At 47.9% G+C, this 18916-nt stretch overlaps 1 protein-coding gene across 1 annotated transcript in view; it reads right to left on the bottom strand.

Moving 5' to 3' along the window:
• RECQL4 (RecQ like helicase 4) overlaps nt 1-18916 on the bottom strand; it is a 43620-nt gene that overhangs the window by 21002 nt on the left and 3702 nt on the right. Inside the window, exons 3-8 of the mRNA XM_074943682.1 lie at nt 18356-18389; nt 17038-17147; nt 15379-15522; nt 12077-13248; nt 9960-10059; nt 4255-4384 (exon numbers count right to left, since the gene is read on the bottom strand). Of these exons, the coding sequence (XP_074799783.1) occupies nt 4255-4384; nt 9960-10059; nt 12077-13248; nt 15379-15522; nt 17038-17147; nt 18356-18389 (1690 nt within the window). The remainder of the gene's footprint in view (nt 1-4254; nt 4385-9959; nt 10060-12076; nt 13249-15378; nt 15523-17037; nt 17148-18355; nt 18390-18916) is intronic.

Raw genomic sequence — 18916 nt, forward strand, 5'->3', positions numbered from 1 at the left:
CTATCTTGAGTAGTTTTGTATCATCAGCAAATTTTGCCATCTTACTATTTACCCCCTTTTCCAGATCATTTATGAACATGTTAAATAGAACTGGGCCCAGTACAGACCCCTGGGGGACACCACTATTTACTTCTTTCCATTCTGAAAACTGACCATTTATTCCTACCCTTTGTTTCCTATCTTTTAACCAGGTACCAATCCATGAGAGAACCTTCCCTCTTATCCCACGACAGCTTACTTTGCTTAAGAGCCTTTGGGAAGGGACCTTGTCAAAGGCTTTCTGAAAATCTAAATACACTATGCCCACTGCATTCCCCCTTGTCCACATGCTTGTTGACCCCCTCAAAGAATTCTAGTAGACTGGAGAGGCACGATTTCTCTTTACAACCACCATGTTGACTCTTCCCCAACATATTATGTTCATCTATGTGTCTGACAATTTTGTTCTTTATTATAGTTTCAAACAGTTTGCCCAGTACGGAAGTCAGGTTTACCGGCCTGTAATTGCCGGGGTCTCCCCTGGAGCCCTTTTTAAAAACTGACGTCACATTAGCTATCCTCCAGTCATTTGGTACAGAAGCTGATTTAAATGATAGATTACAGACTAGTTAGTAGTCCTGCAATTTCACATTTGTGTTCCTTCAGAACTCTTGGGTGAATACCATCTGGTCCTTGCGACTTATTACTGTTTAGTTTTTCAATTTGTTCCAAATTCTCCTCTAATGACACCTCAATCTGGGGCAGTTCCTCAGATTTGTCACCTAAAAGCAATGGCTCAGGTTTGCGAATCTCCCTCACATCCTCCACCATGAAGACCGATGCAAAGAATTCATTTAGTTTCTCCGCAACGGCCTTATTGTCCTTGAGTGCTCCTTTAGCATCTAGATCATCCACTGGCCCCACTGGTTGTTTAGCAGGCTTCCTGCTTGTGATGTACTTAAAAATTTTTTTGCTGTTACTTTTTGAGTCTTTGGCTAGCTGTTCTTCAAATTCTTTTTTGGCCTTCCTCATTATATTTTTACACTTCATTTGCCAGAGTTTATGCTTCGTTCTATTTTCCTCACTAGGATTTAACTTCCACTTTTTAAAGGATGCCTTTTTGCCTCTCACTGCTTCTTTTCCTTTCTTGTTTAGCCACGGTGGCTCTTTTTTGGTTCTCTTACTATGTTTTTATAATTTGGGGTATACATTTAAGTTGAGCTTCTATTATGGTGTTTTTAAAAAGTTTCCATGCAGTTTGCAGGGATTTCACTTTTTGTGCTGTACCTTTTAATTTCTGTTTAACTAACCTCCTCATTTTTGTGTAGTTCCCCCTTCTGAAACTAAATGCTACAGTGTTGGGCCGCTGTGGTGTTTTCCCCGCCACAGGGATGTTAAATTTAATTGTATCATGGTCACTATTACCAAGGGGTCCAGCTAGATTTACCTCTTGGACCTGATCCTGTGCTCCACTTAGATCAAGAATTGACTCTCCTCTTGTGGGTACCAGGACCAGCTGCTCCAAGAAGCAGTCATTTAAGGTGTCAAGAAACTTTTTCTCTGCATCCCGTCCTGAGGTGACATGTACCCAGTCAATATGGGGATAGTTGAAATCCTCCATTATTATTGAGTTTTTTATTTTCATAGCCTCTCTAATCTCCCTGAGCATTTCGCAGTCACTATCACCATTCTGATCAGGTGGTCTGTAATATATCCCTAGTGCTATATTCTTATTATTCAAGCATGGAATTACTATCCATAGAGATTCTATGGTACAGTTTGGTTCATTTAAGATTTTTACTTGACTTGACTCTACGCTTTCTTTCACATATAGTGCCCCTCCCATACCAGCATAACCTGTTCTATCCTTCCAATATATTTTGTACCCTGGTATTACTGCGTCCAATTGATTATCCTCATTCCACCAAGTTTCTGTGATGCCTGTTATATCAATATCCCCATTTAATACGAGGCACTCTAGTTCACCCATCTTAGTATTTAAGCTTCTAGCGCTGGTATAGAAGCACATTAAGAACTTGTCACTTTTTAGCTGTCTGCCATTACATGATGTAATTGAATGGGACTTTTTTTCATTTGACTGTTTCTCATCAGATCCTACCCGTATTTTATCATTTTCCATCCTCTCCTCCTTACAAGGGCATAAAGAATCTCCATTAATAGATCCTCCCTGAAGGTATGTCCAAACCACATGCACCTCTGCAGCTGTTGGCTTTTCCCCCAGCCCTTAGTTTAAAAACTCTTCTACGACCTTTTTAATTTTAAGCACCAGCAATCTGGTTCCATTTTGGTGTAGATGGAGCCCATCGTTCCTGTATAGGCTCCCCCTTTCCCAAAAGTTTCCCCAGTTCCTTATAAATCTGAACCCCTCCTCCCTACACCATCGTCTCACCCACACATTGAGACCCTGCGGCTCTGCCTGTCTAACTGGCCCTGCACGTGGAACTGGGAGAATCTCAGAGAATGCTACCATGGAGGTCCTGGACTTCAATCTCTTACCTAGCAGCCTAAATTTGGCCTCCAGGATCTCTCTCCTATCCTTCCCTGTGTCACTGGTTCTTATATGTACCACAACCAGCAGCTCCTCCCCAGCACTACACATAAACCTATCTAGATGTCTCGAGAGATCCGCAACCTTCGCACCAGGTAGGTAAGTCACCATGCAGGTCTCCCGGTCCTCGCAAACCCAGCTATCTATGTTTCTAATGATTGAATCGCCCATTACTAATACCAGTCTCTGCCTAATAACTGGAGTTCCCTCCCCTGGAGAGGTATCCTCCGTGCGAGAGGATACCACATCATCATCTGGAAGGAGGGTCTCAACTATGGGGTCATTTCATAGAATCATAGAATATCAGGGTTGGAAGGGACCTCAGGTCGTCATCTAATCCAATGTTCTCCTTCCCTGAGGCTTTCATCCTCCTCAACAGCACAAAGGCTGTCAGACCAGGGGTGGGACCGTTCTACTGTGTCCCAGAAAGTCTCATCTATGTACCTCTCTGTCTCCCTTAGCTCCTCCAGCTCAGTCACCCTGGCCTCCAAAGCCCGAACACGGTCTCTGAGGGCCAGGAGCTCCTTGCCCCAAATGCACACGTACATCTAGCTGAATTGGAGAGAAAAAGGCAAAATAGGACCGAGACCATGAAATGATTAATAAGATCCAATATCTAGCTCTCTGCAAGCTGGTGGCCTGGACAAACACTTTCAGGACCAGTCACTTTTCTTGGGAACACTGGAATTGCCAGACTGGATCAGACCCAAAGTATCCAGTCTCTGACCAGCATCAGATGCTTCAGAGGAAGGTGCAAGAACCCTGCAGTAGATGTGGGATAATCTGCCCCTACATTAGCTCTCATCCTGGTCTCTAGTAGTTAGAGATTGGCTTAAACCCTGAAGCAGGAGGTTTGATGTCCCTTCCAGTACTTCTCTTTTACATGAACTACTCTAACTCTGGATTCTCTGGTTATCCATAGGCATTCCAATCCCTTTTTCAGTCTTGCTAGGTTCTTGTCCACAATGACATCCTGTGGCAGTGAGTTCCACAATCTAGTTACATGTTTTCTGTAAACATATTTCCTTTGATCAGTTTCCCACTTTTCAATGTCACTGAGTGTCCCCTTGTTCCTGTGCTGTGAGACAGGGAGAGCAGAAGCTCTCGATCTCCTTCTCTCAGCCATTCATTGGGTTATAGACTTTTAACATGTCCATTTTTCTCTTCTCCGAGGTAACAATCTTAATCTTTTCAGTCTCTTCCTCTGAGAGGTTTCCCGCAAAGGCCATGTCCTGAAACCAGCAGGAGGGGAGAGGAGAGATTCCCATTGTTACTCCTCTTGACGCTTGGCATTGGCAAAGTTCCCTATTGCCTCTGGCAAGCCACAGTCTTTATTGTCCTACACTCCTGGGGGCTCTCTGTATTCATTAGATCTTGTGTTGCATTTGCATTCATTGCTGCACAGCTAACATTTATCTCATGCTGCTGCTGTAATTTATCCAGCATTAAAAGGTAAAGTGGGTTGAACTTTATAACCTAACCTGTTCGTGCAATAAAGTAAAATCCGGGAACACGCCCTGCCATGCATCCAGCTGACCCGTGGCCACACGTCAACCTCCCAAAATATTACTATTGCCAAGCATGGCTGTCCCGAGCACAGCGTCCTTGTTTATGCCGCAGCTCCCGACACCAGTGCAGGTATCTGTGATGTGGGCTGTTGCTTTTTCAGGTTGGCCCAGCTGGCCGGGGGAGGTAGAAAGCCTTACCTCTGCCCTTACACTCCGAGGCCCAGTGCCCCGTTCCGCCGCATCTGAAGCAGGTATCTGAGCCCCTGTCGAAGCATTTGCCACCTCCTCCAAACCATTCGCCTTTCTTCTGCCACTTCTGCTTCCACACCTGTAAAGGGACCAGCAGGCCTAAGCCAGGGCCTTGCTTGTAAACCAAAAAAGCCCCACCAGAAACAGCCAGATTAGGGACATAGGAACCTCCTACATCTCCACACCCCATCAGTGATCACTCCTGGGAAATGCACCACCTCTGGGGGTGGCAGTCAGCAGGTATGCAACAGTGCACAGCAACACTGTACAACTGTTAGGCCAGGAAGCAAAACAAAGGAGAATTCTGAATTCATTTGAAACTGCAGATGATGGGAGGCTAGAAATGACTTTCGCTGGAAACTGGCCTTTTGGTAGCTCACTTAGCAAACGTGCTGGAAAGGGACTCCTTGTTCTCACCACTGGCACGAAGAAGCCTTAAAACCGTCTGCATTTTCCTCGGTTAAGTTAGACTGTAAGGTCTCTGGGGCAGGAACTGCCTCTTGCTCTGAGTTCCATGGAATCCAAGACCAGCAGGGACCATTGCAATCATCTAGTCTGACCTCCTGTGTCACACCTGCCCCAAAATAATTTCTAGAGCGGATCTTTTAGAAAAACATCCAAGGTTGATTTAAAAAGGGTCAGTGATGGAGAATCCACCACAACCCTCGATAAATTGTTCCAATGGTTAACTACCTTCATTGTTAAAAATTTATGCCTTATCCCCAGTCTGAGTAGTCTAGCTTCAACTTCCAACCTTTCGCTGCTAGACTGAAGAGCCCATTATCACATGTGTGTTCCCCATGTAGGTACTTATAGACTACAATCAAGTCACTCCTTAACCTTCTTTTTGGTAAGCTAAGTAGACTGAGGGTATGTCTACACAGCACAGAAAAACCCGCGGCCGGCCTATGTCAACCGACTCGGGCTTGCAGGGCGCAGGCTGTGAGGCTGTTTCATTGCCGAGTAGATTTTTGGGCTTGAGCTGGAGCCCGGGCTCTAGGACTCTGCAGGGCAGGAAGAGCAGCCCTAGAAAGCAGCATCCCCTCTCTACAGTGCCAGTATCTCTAGCCTATATGTACCCAGGATCTCTAGGGTTTGGAGGGCACACGCCCTGCCTCCTCCATGGCGTCCAGCCCCAAGGTAGCATTCACAGCATTTTCTTTGCCCTCGGTCTCCCTTCGCTGCAGGACTTGGGGTGGGGGTGTCTATTTGAACACTATGAGTCAGAGATCTAAAGAGATCCAAACCCCAGGGGACAGCCAGGCAGGGAACAGTGGCTCAAAACACAAGAGAGGTTTATTTTTAAGAAAGTTTCAAAATACAACCAAGCCTTCCTGCACATTTCTGTGATGTTTCCCGTCAACTGGAACATGCCACCTCAGGCTCTGAGGTCTGAAATAAACAAAATCAGGAGATTTTCTGATTTTGTTAGATTCTGTAAGAATTTTCTTTCCAAAGCCTCTCCTAGCAGCAGTTGCTGTCCTCACCTGTCCTTGAAGCTACTCAGATGTGATACAAGGACAATCATCATCCAGAGTTAACCCAGGGATCAGCGCTTCCACATAAACTGTTTTGAGAAGCAACCGATAAACCAGATATTTTTATACTGCTTGGTCCCTTTCCCTGTGGATCACCTGTTTGCAGAGGTGCTGTGTAAACATACCAAGCTTTAAAAATAAAGAGGCTTTTCTTTCAGCTAAAATCAAAATGTATTTCTTCCCCCCGTTCCCCACTTGACATGCTTTCTCTCTCTCATTCCCACAGCGGTCCCCTGAGCATCCCAGCAAATCTTCGCTAGAAGGCTAATAATATATTTCGGTAACACCTCTCTTTGGAGAAGGCTCCTGTGGGGTACTGCAAATTGTGTTAAAATTACAAGCTATCACTCTAAGTTTGCAAGGGGTTTCCAGGTCCTGCTGGCAGATTAGGGGACTCTGTAGGGAAGTGTGAAACCTGGGCCTTAAGCATTCAGTCTGCTGCAGACATCCAGTCTAGAGTAAGGTGGGGCGAGTTGTGCTTTGCTGCCCTAGGGAGCAGCCTGCTTTGTTTTGCTCTGTTTGTGATTCTTGCATGTTAGAATTCAGAATTCTGGGAAACAGAAGTATTATGTTGCAACCTTCCAGCAAAAGTATTTTGTGTTTTTATCTAAACTTCTCTGTGCATATGCCATGAACATAGCAGCTCCAAAGTATTTTACCCGCAGCACCTATTAAATGCACAAACTACATTTATGTTGCAGAGTTAAAATTAAAAATGAGGCAGGAAAAGCTTAGGGTTATAGTTGCCACAGTAACTAACAACTACACCGCACACCTTGTACGGCATGTGGCCTATGTACCGAATGCAGCCCGGCCTCTCGCCCTGCATGCTACTGTAATAATCTTTGTACAAAATACATCTTGTGAGGCATCATTTGAAAACTAATAACTCACTGGTTAATAATATCCCTATAAAATGTATGTAGCAACATTACATGTAAAGTAATGAATTCCCCATGTGATGTTCTTAGTACATGTGCAAACCCACATAGCCCGGACTAGGCAGAAGTTGTTAAACAGCATTGTCCTAAACCAGTGGTCTCCAACCTTTTTATGCCCAAGCTCACTTTTTGAATCTAAGGGCAACCCAGAATCTACTCCAACTCTTCCATCTCCCCCTCTCTCCCCCACCCTCACTCACTTTCACCAGGCTGGGGTAGGGGGTTGGGATTCGGGAGGGGGTGCGGGCTCTAGGCTGGGGCCGAGGGGTTCACAGTGTGGGAGGGGGCTCTGGGCTGAGCCTGGGGCAGGGGGTTAGGGTGCAGGAAGGGTGCAAGCTCTAGGAGGGAGTTTGTGTGCAGGAGGGGGCTCCGGACTGGGGCAGAGTGTTGGGGTGCAGGAGGGGGTTTGGGGTGCTGGCTCTGGGAAGGGGGTCAGGGCTGGGGTACAGCCTCTCGCCAGGCAGCACTTACCTCCACTGTCCTAAACAAAGAAATGTGTGTTTACCTCAATTTACATATAAGTAGTAAACAGGCTCCCTGAGGCAGCAAGGCGGGTAAACCAGTTCCTCAAAGAGGAAGGACAAGCCCAGGCCTCTACCCAGGTGTCATCATGGTTAACTGCTGATCCCCAGTCACATGGCCATTCTCTGGCAACGAAATGGGGCAGGAGCAGATCGATCTGCATTTTAGCAAACAACTACATGGAACCTCTTTCACCACGAGACCCATGGCTCTGTTCTCACAGCTGCAAGGAACTTTATCTAGAGGTAGCCCTGAGGAAGATGCATTTCAAAGGGTGACTGGACTACAAAAGTGAGGGGCAAAAACACCCCAGGTTCTCTCTCTACCTCCCTCTCTTTTACTTAAGATGACAAAAAAACCAGCCCTTTGACTTTGGAGGAGTTCCTGACCTGACAGTTTGGCCAGCAACATTGCTGGGAACCCATGGTAAGGATTTTACCTTGAACCAAGTCTAGTTTGTTAAGTTTTAGCTGCTAGAAAGCATTTTATCTTTATTTCTTGTGTAACTATTTCTGGCTTTAATGCCTTATGCTTGTACTCGCTTAAAGTCTCTTTGTGGTTAAATGAACTTGTTTTATTTTCTAATCAAAAACTAATCTAGTGTTGTGTTTAAACTGAACCGTTTGCTACTTCAACTGGAGTTACGCAAACGGTTGCATATTGACCCCTCAATGGACCTGTAATATCTGAGCTGTCCAGGAGAGGGCTGGACAGTGCAGAATATGTCTTGAGGAAAATTCGGGACTGGGAGTGTGTCGGGGTCACCCTGCCAGTAGTAACCAGGGCTGGTGGAAGCCAGGGTGTGACTGCTGTGTTGCTGTTGGGGTCAGAGCTGTGGCTATTCACAGACATTCAAGGTGTCACCTGCATGCTGGCAGGCTGCTTGTGAATGGCTCAGGTTGGGGGCTACTACAGTAAAGCATTGTAAGGCACCCAGGGTTGCAGGGCAGACAGTGACACAACCCCTCACTGGAGAACTGTTTCCAGTAACACCCCTTTCAAAAAAAATGGTTGACGGGAAATTGCTCAAAACAAAAATGATCTTTGGGCAGAGACCAGGAATGCAGTTTCACCCTAAAATGTGAACCTTTCAGAAAAGCCTGTGAAAACGGGACTATAACTGAAGAGATTGTGGGTCAGTGATAGCACTCGCTACCAAGCAGAGCTACAAGACAGGAATCCTTTCACATGTGCAGCAATCTCTGCAGCTAAATGCAGTGCTGCTTAACCCAGCAACATTACACAATTTAGGACAGGAAGGGAAGTCAACTGTATCCAATTCAAGCTGTGTGGACTGGAGGGGGATTAAAGGAGGCAGAATGCAGCCGCCCATGGTAGAACTTGGCTGGAACATAAGGGTTAATTCCACTGCTCTTGCAAGAAATGCCTTGGGAGCTTTGACCTCATCTGATCGGTACCTCTGTTTAACATCTTATCTGAGCAGGCTGGAATTCGCCACATTATACAAATATTCATCATCTACAAACAAAATCTGTGCTGTTGAATTCCCCGTTATTTAACAATTCTTTGCTTGGCAGCGAGATTAAGCCAGTGCCATTTGCCTGTGGATCATCAGATCAGCGAAGCACTGAAGTGTTGCCACGATGTTAATGGAAGGCTGTTTCTCCTACTGGATTCCAGAACACTGGGCGTGTTTTGCTGAGAGAGTGATTCTCTAAACTAAACCAAAACTAATTCTACAGCATGCCCCGCGGCCGAAGGTGCGAAGAATCTCACTCGGGGCTCTCGCGTGGCCTTTGGAAAGGAGGAACTGGACAGATTTTAAAGAAGCCAAAGGAGCATCCTGCCTGGTGAGTTCTCTGTGCTCTATCATTGCCTTAGGCATGTTAGACGGAATGGCATATTCTACAGCACAGGCCTCAACACTCCAAAGGGATCCTGTCAATGTCGGAAGGTCAGCAGCACGCTCCTGCCTGAAAGCCTGCTGCAGGCTGTGGTTGCAAGCAACACTGAAGGCCCTGATCCGACAAGTTACTCCCCACAGACAGACCCTGGCACTCACTGACATCAGTGGGGCTCTGCCTGGGTGCAGGGTTCTGCCCTCAGAGTAACTACCAGGATCAGGGCCTAAGATCCCTATAAGTTTGAGATCAGAGAGCAAAAATGATTCTCTTCTTCCCCTCCATTCATTTACCACATGCAACTGACAGCACTTGTCCAGTCAGTCTCGCCATTCTTCAGCCCCACTGCCCTGCCAGTCACCATCTCCCAGTCGTGTGGCTCTTTCATGCAACAACAGGGAGAGGAAATGTTTAAAAAAAGAAGAAAGGAATTTTTTGACTGTAAAACCACAGAAACTAGCAGGAGGTTTCAGGGGCCAGGGCAGAACCTGAAACTGCTTTAAACTTATTTGAAAAAGCGACTAGATTTCAAGCTTGTTGAGTCCCTTAATAAAAAAGGCAAAACCTAGCAAGCAAGCGGGTATAAATACCTAGCTCCATCAGAAATAGGGTGTGCAGCACAGAATGAAACATTCAGAACTGCTCACAGCATATGCTGTGGGAGGGCGGGGATTGGGAAGAAGAGGTTAGCAGCATGGAAACACAGGAAAATGGGAAATGAGGGCTGTTGCTCTTTTATAAAGGGGGGTCCTCCCCTTAATTAGCACTCGCCAAGCAATTGGTCATCTCACCTGCTTGCGAAGGTGATGTCCTCTCAATGCATAACCTTTAACGTGAGATTTCTTCTTCAGGTTGAGTCTGACAAAGTTGCCGTCTTTCTTTACAGGGGCCCTGGAAAAGCAAGTCCAGATGGTAGAGTCAGGCAGCGTGTATGTTGCCCATGAAGATGCACTGGATTGTATTCTTGCTGCAGTGAAAGCTGGACAGCATCAAGGAAGGCAACATGGAGCAATGGTGAGAGATGGGAATAGGTCTAGTTTCATTTTCCCAAGCAGATCGAAATGCAAGTAGTAAAGCTGCATCACTGGTGAAATGAACACCAGGCTGCTCCTCCCCAGCACCTCCCATCCAAGGATTTCAAAGTGCTGCAGAAACTATTAATCTTCACAACCCCCCACGACATAGATATCATCATCCCCATTTTACAGAGGGGGAAACTGAGGCATGGAGACGCTAATGACCACATTTTCAAATCTTGCTTTTCTCATTCTGGGGGCCCTGATTGGAGAGGCCACCTTGAGACACTTTGGCTTGACTAGCAGAGGGGTTAAGCACCCACAACTCTAATCAAAGCCAATGAGTGTTTGTGAAAAAACAGGCGCAAGGGGTCTCATGTTGGGCACCAAAAATTAGTGGAGACTTCGGACAGCGTTGGCTTAAGTGTGGCCCAAAGTTACACGCTCCATCTGTGGGAGAGCCAGGAATGGAACCGAGATGCCCTGACTCCAAGTCCCATGCTTTCCACATGAGACTACCCAAGAGAAGGGCCAGATTCTGCCACTCTCACACACACACTGAAGATGACCTTATTCTGAGAACAATCCCATTGATTTGGGTGGGAGCTGGGGAAAAAATCTGTCCCCAAGCTATATTTTTAAAGCAATGTTTAAAGAACCCAATACATGCTTAGTAACATAGGGAGGGAGATATTCTGAAACAGTCAGTACTGATCGCTACTCTTCCCCTCAAGGCTTCAGAGCTAGTTTAAAACCCCTGGAGTCACTGCAAAAGGAGCCGGCAGCTCAGCACTTACTTGTGCTTACCTCGATAAATGCTCTGGATACAGATCCTCTTTCTCTGTCAATATTTAATGTGCCATCTGCCTCAAAACGGGATGTGGAGGTGCTTTGACAAGTAGATTGGAAAGTCATCTAGCTTCCTTGCAGCATCTCCACTGGGCTAGCTTGTACTGTCCACTACACTGGGCTGGGTTTTAATAGTTTATTTTCCCCCACACTGCTTGCAATCTCCATTTTGGGGCTTGAAAAAGCCCCCTCTCATCCTAAACCTCCCCTGCTCCCAATTTGCATTTGGCAACTCCCCTGCTCAGCTTCCTTCCCTGCCCTGGTTTGGATTTATTTCTCCTGTTACATCAGCATCACCCCTGCTATCAGCAGCTGGAGGGTTTAGTCCCCTGCTCATTGCAAGGGCCAGACTCACCTCTCAGCTACACCAGATCAAACTCTGCTCCCCCATAGCAATTCTCAGCTGGTATACGGTGTCTCAATGACCAGAGCCAACTGTCACAGTCAGAGCAGCCTCTAAACTGCTCCAATTTATGCCAGGGCCAGCTTGAGAATTGAGGCACTTTAACTGGTTCCTTGACTGCTTCTCTCATCTGCAGGACCAAGTGCATCTTCGCACAGGAGAGGATCTGGCCCATAGTTAAATAAATATTGACTTTGCACACTCCAGAAGTGCTGGCAGGAAGCAGGCTACATTAGGGCACGAGGATGCTCATTCAGTATTGAAGTCAACTGGGAAAGCACTTGCACCTTGGAACGCCAGCTTAGGCCAGTTTCAGCACACGTTTCAGACGCTATTCAGGTCCAAGCAGGTTTGAACCTAACCCGTTTATTTTACTGCCAGGTGGTTTCCAGGAACTGCAGATGACACTGCAAGAGCTGCCCATCTTACACACTTGGGAGATGGTGAGCTCTAGATCCCTGGCCACTTGGGTGAACAGGGAGCATTGCATGGCGGGACCCTTAGTCTCCAAGGGCTGCCTCTCTATACTTAAGACAAGGACAACTTCTGGCTACATCATACAACCCTGTGGGCTGCACGTTGGCCACCCCAGCTGTATTCCCAACCCCAAGGCTGAGCCACCAGAAGAGACCAAACCCACCTGCAGACGCTGGCTCTGCTGCTCCATTTGTGCTTCCCCTCCCCTTCGACTTCTCCAAGGAGGTTTTCAGAGAGCATTGGCACATCCCTTCCCTTCTCCTCTTTAACCTCCACAGGCTCCCCATCCTCTTCCAAATTGCTTTCGCCTGGCTTTGGCTCACAGATGGCCCCTCTCACTTTCTTCTTCACGGAGACGGGGTTGTCTCTGGCTGATGCATTAGTCCGCCTGCGCTTTGGCGCCACAGCACCATCATCTTTGCTGGCTGTGGCAGTTCGCTGCCTCTTTTTATTGGTCGCTTTGACCTTCTTGGGTTGACTGGGCCCGTCCCCTGTTCTACAAGAGGCTCCTCCCTCCCCTCCTGAAGTGTTCCCAAGCTTTTCCTGCTCTGCTCCCTGATGGGCATCCTTTGGGAGATTCTTAGGTTTACTGACACGTTCTTTGGCAATGCTGATTTCAGTAGCACGAAGCGTTGAGTCCATCCTGCCGTTCCCTTGGGTTTCACTAATACCCTGCTCATCCTTCACAGCCACCCTGTAGTCATCTCCACCACCTTTAATTAGATCATCGCCCTCCAGGGCAGCTCCTTGCCGGTTTCTCCTAGAAGGATCCCAGTGTTTCTGCAGCTTCCAGCTCCCCAGGGGGCAGTTTCCAAGAGGTGGAACATTCTCGCTTTCCAGGGACTGAGCCCTAACTCCAGTGGTTTGGTTCAGGGAATGGTCATGCAGAGATTGGTCAACATTCGCCTGCAGGGCAGGGCCTGCTTTTGTCTGATCTTTGTTCCTGCCATTTGAGGTAGAAGCACTTTCCTCTCTTGGTCTCTCCCCTGCTTTCTCCCTGATGCCCTGACACCTGTCCAGCCAGCCAGGATCCAGGGAGCCCAGTCTCTGGGCCACCGTCTGCTTCAATTGCTGGAATTTATTTACCTCAGGGCTCGGCTTCAGCCCTCCAGAAAGGATGGTGGGGGCCAGCCCCGATATCGATAGTGGGAGGAGGAGGTCTCCTGGCTCGTTAGGATCAGAGTTAGTAACGCAGTCTTTGTCGCTTTTCAGCGATGGCATCTGGGGGGGCTTTGGAGATGCACCCGGGTTGCTGTTGTCCAAGCTCTTCTCCAACAGGAGCACAGCTGGCTTCCCTCGGGGAGTCAAGGACTTCCTCAAAGCTATAGGACGCTCCTGCAATCGGAATTAAACAGCAGTAAGTTTTCAGCATTCCCAGTCCCAGTCTAGGCCCTACACTGCTCCTCTCCATGCCACCCCTATGCACAGACACCCTTGGAATCCTGCTTCCCCAGGCCCTTTCCCTGCCCAAATCCAAGTTGCTCCTACAGAATCACTTCTTCCAGGATGTCCACAACAAGGGACACAAACCAACAGCTAAAAAGCAGCTCCAAAGCATTCCTTCCTCTGGGCTTCCAGGTGCCTCCATCAGCTCTGCCAGCTCTTCAGGGCAAAGACTGGCTTCACTGCACAGCCTCAAGTGCAGTGTCAGCACATATATAACTTAGAGCAAGCCCCAAAGAAAACATTAGCTCTTCAAAAACCAATGAAGAGCCAGTCATGCTAGCGTCACAGCTACTCTGGGCAGCAGTTCTTTGGTGCGCCAAGGGCTTCCAAACAGGTTCCATTTGCTTTCACGCATCAACTCTCGACACACATCTTCAGGGAAGATGCGAGAACAAAGACACTTTTGACGGATGCCTCCCTCTGATAAGAATGAGCGACACTTTTAGAGCACCCCAAAGGATGCGAAGGGCCACATTCAACTGGCCTCACTCATGATGCAGCGTGAGTGCAAGACCCAGCAGAATTTGGCCCAGATAACAAGCTATGTGCAGAAGGATCGCTTCAACAATCACTGAAATGCAGCCACCTCTGGAGTGGAACATGACAGCTGTTTTAAACTGCTCAAAAGCTTTGGGACAGGAAGTGAGGAATATGGCATCCAACAGAACCTGCTGGTGAGGTTTTGTGCTGTAGAATGTAGACACCTAAATGAAATCTGATCATGACACTGGAAGTAATGCCTCTACTCCAGGGGAACATGCCAGGGGATCTTTAGTGACAACAAGGAGTCAGGAGCTCTGGTTTAGGCAGCTTTCTAAGGATTCGATATTACAACGGGATAGTAAATATCCAAACCTAATTTCCATTGCTTCTGAAAATACCCACTTTGCTTTGAGTGGGAATTAGCAGCCTCTTAAAGGAGAATTCCTGTGATTTCAGCCACATGTGCTGAACACATCCAAGAGATCTCACTGGATACCACACTCGTTTTCATTATGCAGCAGCTCCTGAGCGAAAGGGTTTAACCAGCCCATGAGAACTACCTTTGTGAACAGCACCAAACAAGGGCAAATCAGAGATTCATTAGCTATTCGGGGGGAGGAAGGGGAGGACTAAAACCAAACAAAATGTATCATCCCCCTTTCTCCAGCCTTGTTATTTGATCACAACAGAGTCAGGTGAAAGAGGAGCCTCACACAGCACCTGGGGTGCAGTCTAACCCCTCAGCTGGTTTGCAGTTCACCTCCATGATCTCAAGAAAATGGATCATGTGACTCCAGCGGGGCAGCCTCACCTTCCTCAGCATCGTTTGAGCTGAGCCCCTCTAACTCATAGAAGGTTTTGCACAGTTCACAGGTTTGAGCTGGTAACAAGGTTCGCTAAAAATTTGTTGGGAACTCACCCCTGGGGCCCTGCCTGGAAATGTAGCGGGGCATTTTCCTCCTCTTCTGAGAAAGGGCCATGAGCAGCTTTGAGAGGTGCTTCCTGGGCTCTCTCTCCACTGCCTGTCATGCAAGCTTCTTTTCAAGCTGCGCCTGCCCATGCTAGCCTTTGGCACCTGCCATCTCTGAGAACAAGGAGAGCGTCTCCTTTTGAAAGGAGGGGAAGGATCAAACTCTTGCTGCATTGGCAGCTTGCCTGGAGCTCACCTAGCAGGCAGGAAAGGGAGGTGATTACGCAGGCTGAGCTTCTGTAGTAAAGAGAGGGGCAGCTGCAGGCTACAGCTCCCAGCATTCAACGTGCCCTCTTGATCTAAGCTTGGCCTCCCGCGGAGCAGTCCATCCCAGGAGCTGTAGTCCCCCCAGACTGCACCTCTGCATTAAAGAGGAGAGCAACATCACTGAATTCAGTGGATCACACGTTGGCCACCTCTGCTCTTTGGGCCTAAACATGAGATTCTGCCTAGTGAATCCATTCAGAGCGCTAGAGCGATCACACAAATGCTACTCCTTCGGAAGCCCAGGGGTTTGTTCATCAAGTTACCCAAACGTCAAAGGCCCTTTCACGGAGTCGCCAGACCTTTATGGCCGCTCCCAGGTTGGCTTTTAGCTTCATTCCAAAATACTGCGCAGACGCCTTTAGGGTGTCACGGTCTTGGGGGCTCAGCCTGGGGGCTGTCTGCCCTCGATTCAGATGCGCACCCCAGCAACCCGAGTCCGGAGCCTCGAATAAAAAGAAAACAGTTAAACCAAGCTAGAGCACGTCTCTAGGAGTCAATTAGAGAGCACAGGCACATGATCACTTATCTCTGAGATGGGGGGGACGGGGAATGAAGAGCCAGAGAGCACCTACACATTAATAAGGAACACTGTACTATCTGTCAGCCCTCCCGAGAGCTGGATGGAAAACATCAGGCCTTCAGGTGCGTATCAGCCTGTCATCCTCTAGTGCAGTGATTCTCAACCAGGGGACCGCGAGCAGGTTTCAGGGGGGCCGCTAAGCAGGGCCAGCATTAGACTTGCTGGGGCCCAGAGTAGAAAGCCGAAGCCCCACCGCATGGGGTTGAAGCCTGGACCCCGACCCCCGCCACTCGGGGCTGAAGCCGAAGCCTGAGCAATATAGATTTGTGGGGGCCCCATGGCATGAGGCCCCAGGCAGTTGCCCTGCTTGCTACCCCCAAATGCCAGCCCTGGCTTTTATATGCAGAAAACCAGTTACTGTGGCACAGGTGGGCCGTGGAATTTTTACAGCATGTTGAGGGAGCCTCAGAAAGTGCAGCAGTTCCCAAACTTTTGAGGGCCCCCCCTTACCCTGTCCACACCCCACCAGCTTCCCTGAGCCAGGGCCAGGAGCGGGACCATGGATGGGGGGACGCATGCACACGTGGGGGACGGGAATAGCTCAGTGGTTTGAGCATTGGCCTGCTAAACCTAGGGTTGTGAGTTCAATCCTTGAGGGGGCCATTTGGGATCTGGGGCAAAAATTGGGGATTGGTCCTGCTTTGAGCAGGGGGTTGGACTAGATGATCTCCTGAGGTCCCTTCCAACCCTGGGATTCTATGAGATTCTATGGGTAAGGGGGCCGAGGCTGGGCCGGGTCTGGGGGCAGGAGCAGAGCCGCAGATGAGCTGCGGTGGGGGCTGGCAGCCGGGCCTGCAGGTGCGGCTCCACTCCTGGCCTTGCCCACAGCCTCTGCCCCAGGGAATGGAGTCGCGGCCAGAGGCCAAGGCGTGCGAGGGGACGGGATCTAGGGATGCAGCTGGGGGCTGGACTGGAGCAGAGCGGGGGTGGGGAGGTTGGTGGAGGGCCTCTACAAGTGCCTCTCTACAGCAAGTTAGTCACGCCAGCTCTCCGAGTGGTGTAAAGTCACGGTCCATGTAATTAGGTTGACACAGTATCAGCATAGACTCTGTGTTGCTTACACTGACTGTTACTAGCCTCCAGGAGCAGTCTCCCAATGACCCACACTGACAGTACAATCAGTACAAGCGCTCCTGGTGAGGACACACACTGCCGGCACAAGGAGCCAAGTGTGCAGATAATTTAATAACTGTGGTGGCTGTATGCTGATGTAACTTAGGTTGATGGTTGCAATCCCTCCACACTCAGAGCTAGCAAAGTCTGTGCAAGTTCTGCATACACAAGAGCTGCAGAATCAGGTCTTGTCACAACCCCCAGAAAGAGATGCCACGGCAAACAAGCTGCTGAGCTCAGCAAAGCGCAAGCGTCCCTTGATTACCTGTTCCACGGCTGGGGTTTCTTTAGTAGCTTGCTGGCAGACTGAGCTGGATTCGGGGAGGCCTTGATGCTCTCTTGCTTGCTTTAGCGCTTTATACTCTCGGTATAGTTCTGTGCATTAAAATAAGGATTATAAGAGTAGATTTCATAAGGTAGCTGGGACATGCTCCATGGTCTTATTTCTGTTGGAAAACCCAAGCAGTAATGGACTAGTAAAGGAGAGCATATACCCATTCCCCGAAGAACAAGGATTCTGTAGATTTAAATTTGGAGGGGTTAGATTTGTACATAATTAATTATGTCTAAAGACCCTTTCCTGACTTTTGACAGCTAACTTTTTACACTAGCTGGAATTTATAAACACCAAAATCATCCTCATTGTTATTTATACAACATTTAATGACTGGCATTGAGATTCACAACAGACTGAGAAATCGAAGCATAATATTTGATAACCATATTTCGTGTCTTAAAAACACGCACCTGCTTAAAGTTACGCACATGAGTTTTCCCGTTGAGTTAAACGAACAACTCCCATGTGTAAAGTTAATCATGTGTATAAGTATTGGCAGGATTGGGCCCTAAGATTTAGTTTCTAAGCATGAAGTAGAACGTGCTGAAATTGAGTGACCCCTCACACATGTCCCATCAAAGCATACATCATCCACGTGCCCAGCTGAGGTGTCTTATGGGCCTGGGACCCTAACTACAACTGATTTCAATGGGAATAATGCTGGAATTTCTCCTGCTCCCCATTGTTTTTGGGTGGAGAGAGAAATCCAATATTACTGACATATGCCAATTGAAATCTAATATTTCCAGGCCTAACGTCTTATTACAGACTTTGAAATATTTCAAGTCTAAGACTGAACATTGTTCTCTTCTCTTTAAATAAACTTTTACTTTAAATGCCCGTTGTCTATATTCTGTCGACAAACATAACTATAATTTTACTATTGTCTAGCACTCTCCAAGGATCTCAGAGTGCTTTATATAAATGAGTATAGCTCCCAGTGAAGCAGGGCAGCAGCATCTCAAGTTCACAGAAGGGGAAACTGAGGCAGAAAGATTAGGTGACTTAATGTCACAGGGAATGTATGTGGCAGAGCTGTATGGGGGTGGGGAACCATCCTACTTACCAATCACCCCAAGGGAAAGGAGAGCCTTTCCGAGGACAGCTATAGCAAAAGCCTTATCTCCTTTGCAGTCAATGGTGATTTTCCCCCATGGGCTGATCCTTCATTAGGGACACAGGCACACCCTACCCCTCACCCCATGGAGCAGCTGTGCAGTTTGGGGAGTTTATAGCTCATACTTACTCTTTGTCTCCTCTGGAGCCTCTTCCATATCAGTCTGTAAAACAAATACTAAACTATTAGGCATTAATCCCAGGTGTGTTTGGAGAGAGGCTCTATCCCCCCGTCCCGCTTGCTCCCTGTGTTCCTTCTTCACTTGGAACCACCTTCTCCCACCCTGTGCACCAAGTGCCCTAGGCATCCTGCTTCAAGGACTCCTGAGAACCCTTCTGTTCCACATTGTTTTCCAGCTGGAATGACTATCAGCCCCTCCATGTTTATCCTGCACGGTTCTTATTCAAACCTTTATGCTGCAACCTTTTGGGGACAGAGATTCGCTCCATCTTTCATCTGGTGCATATGACCTACTGCAAGGCACTCTCTACATGTCAGTGAGCGAGGTAACTAAGTGATACCATCCCATCTAGCTCCTAATTCAGAGGAAAAGGTGCAGTAAGAGGCCAGGTCTCCAGATGACAACGGTAGAAGTCATATTAATAACTCTTACCACATAGCACTTTTCAGATACAAAGCCTGTTCCACACATTTCAATAACCTCTCTACCCCCTGAGAAGTAGCAAAGTA

Source organism: Natator depressus, chromosome 2 (assembly GCF_965152275.1).
Source record: "Natator depressus isolate rNatDep1 chromosome 2, rNatDep2.hap1, whole genome shotgun sequence".
In the NCBI taxonomy this organism is placed as follows: Eukaryota; Metazoa; Chordata; order Testudines; family Cheloniidae; genus Natator; species Natator depressus.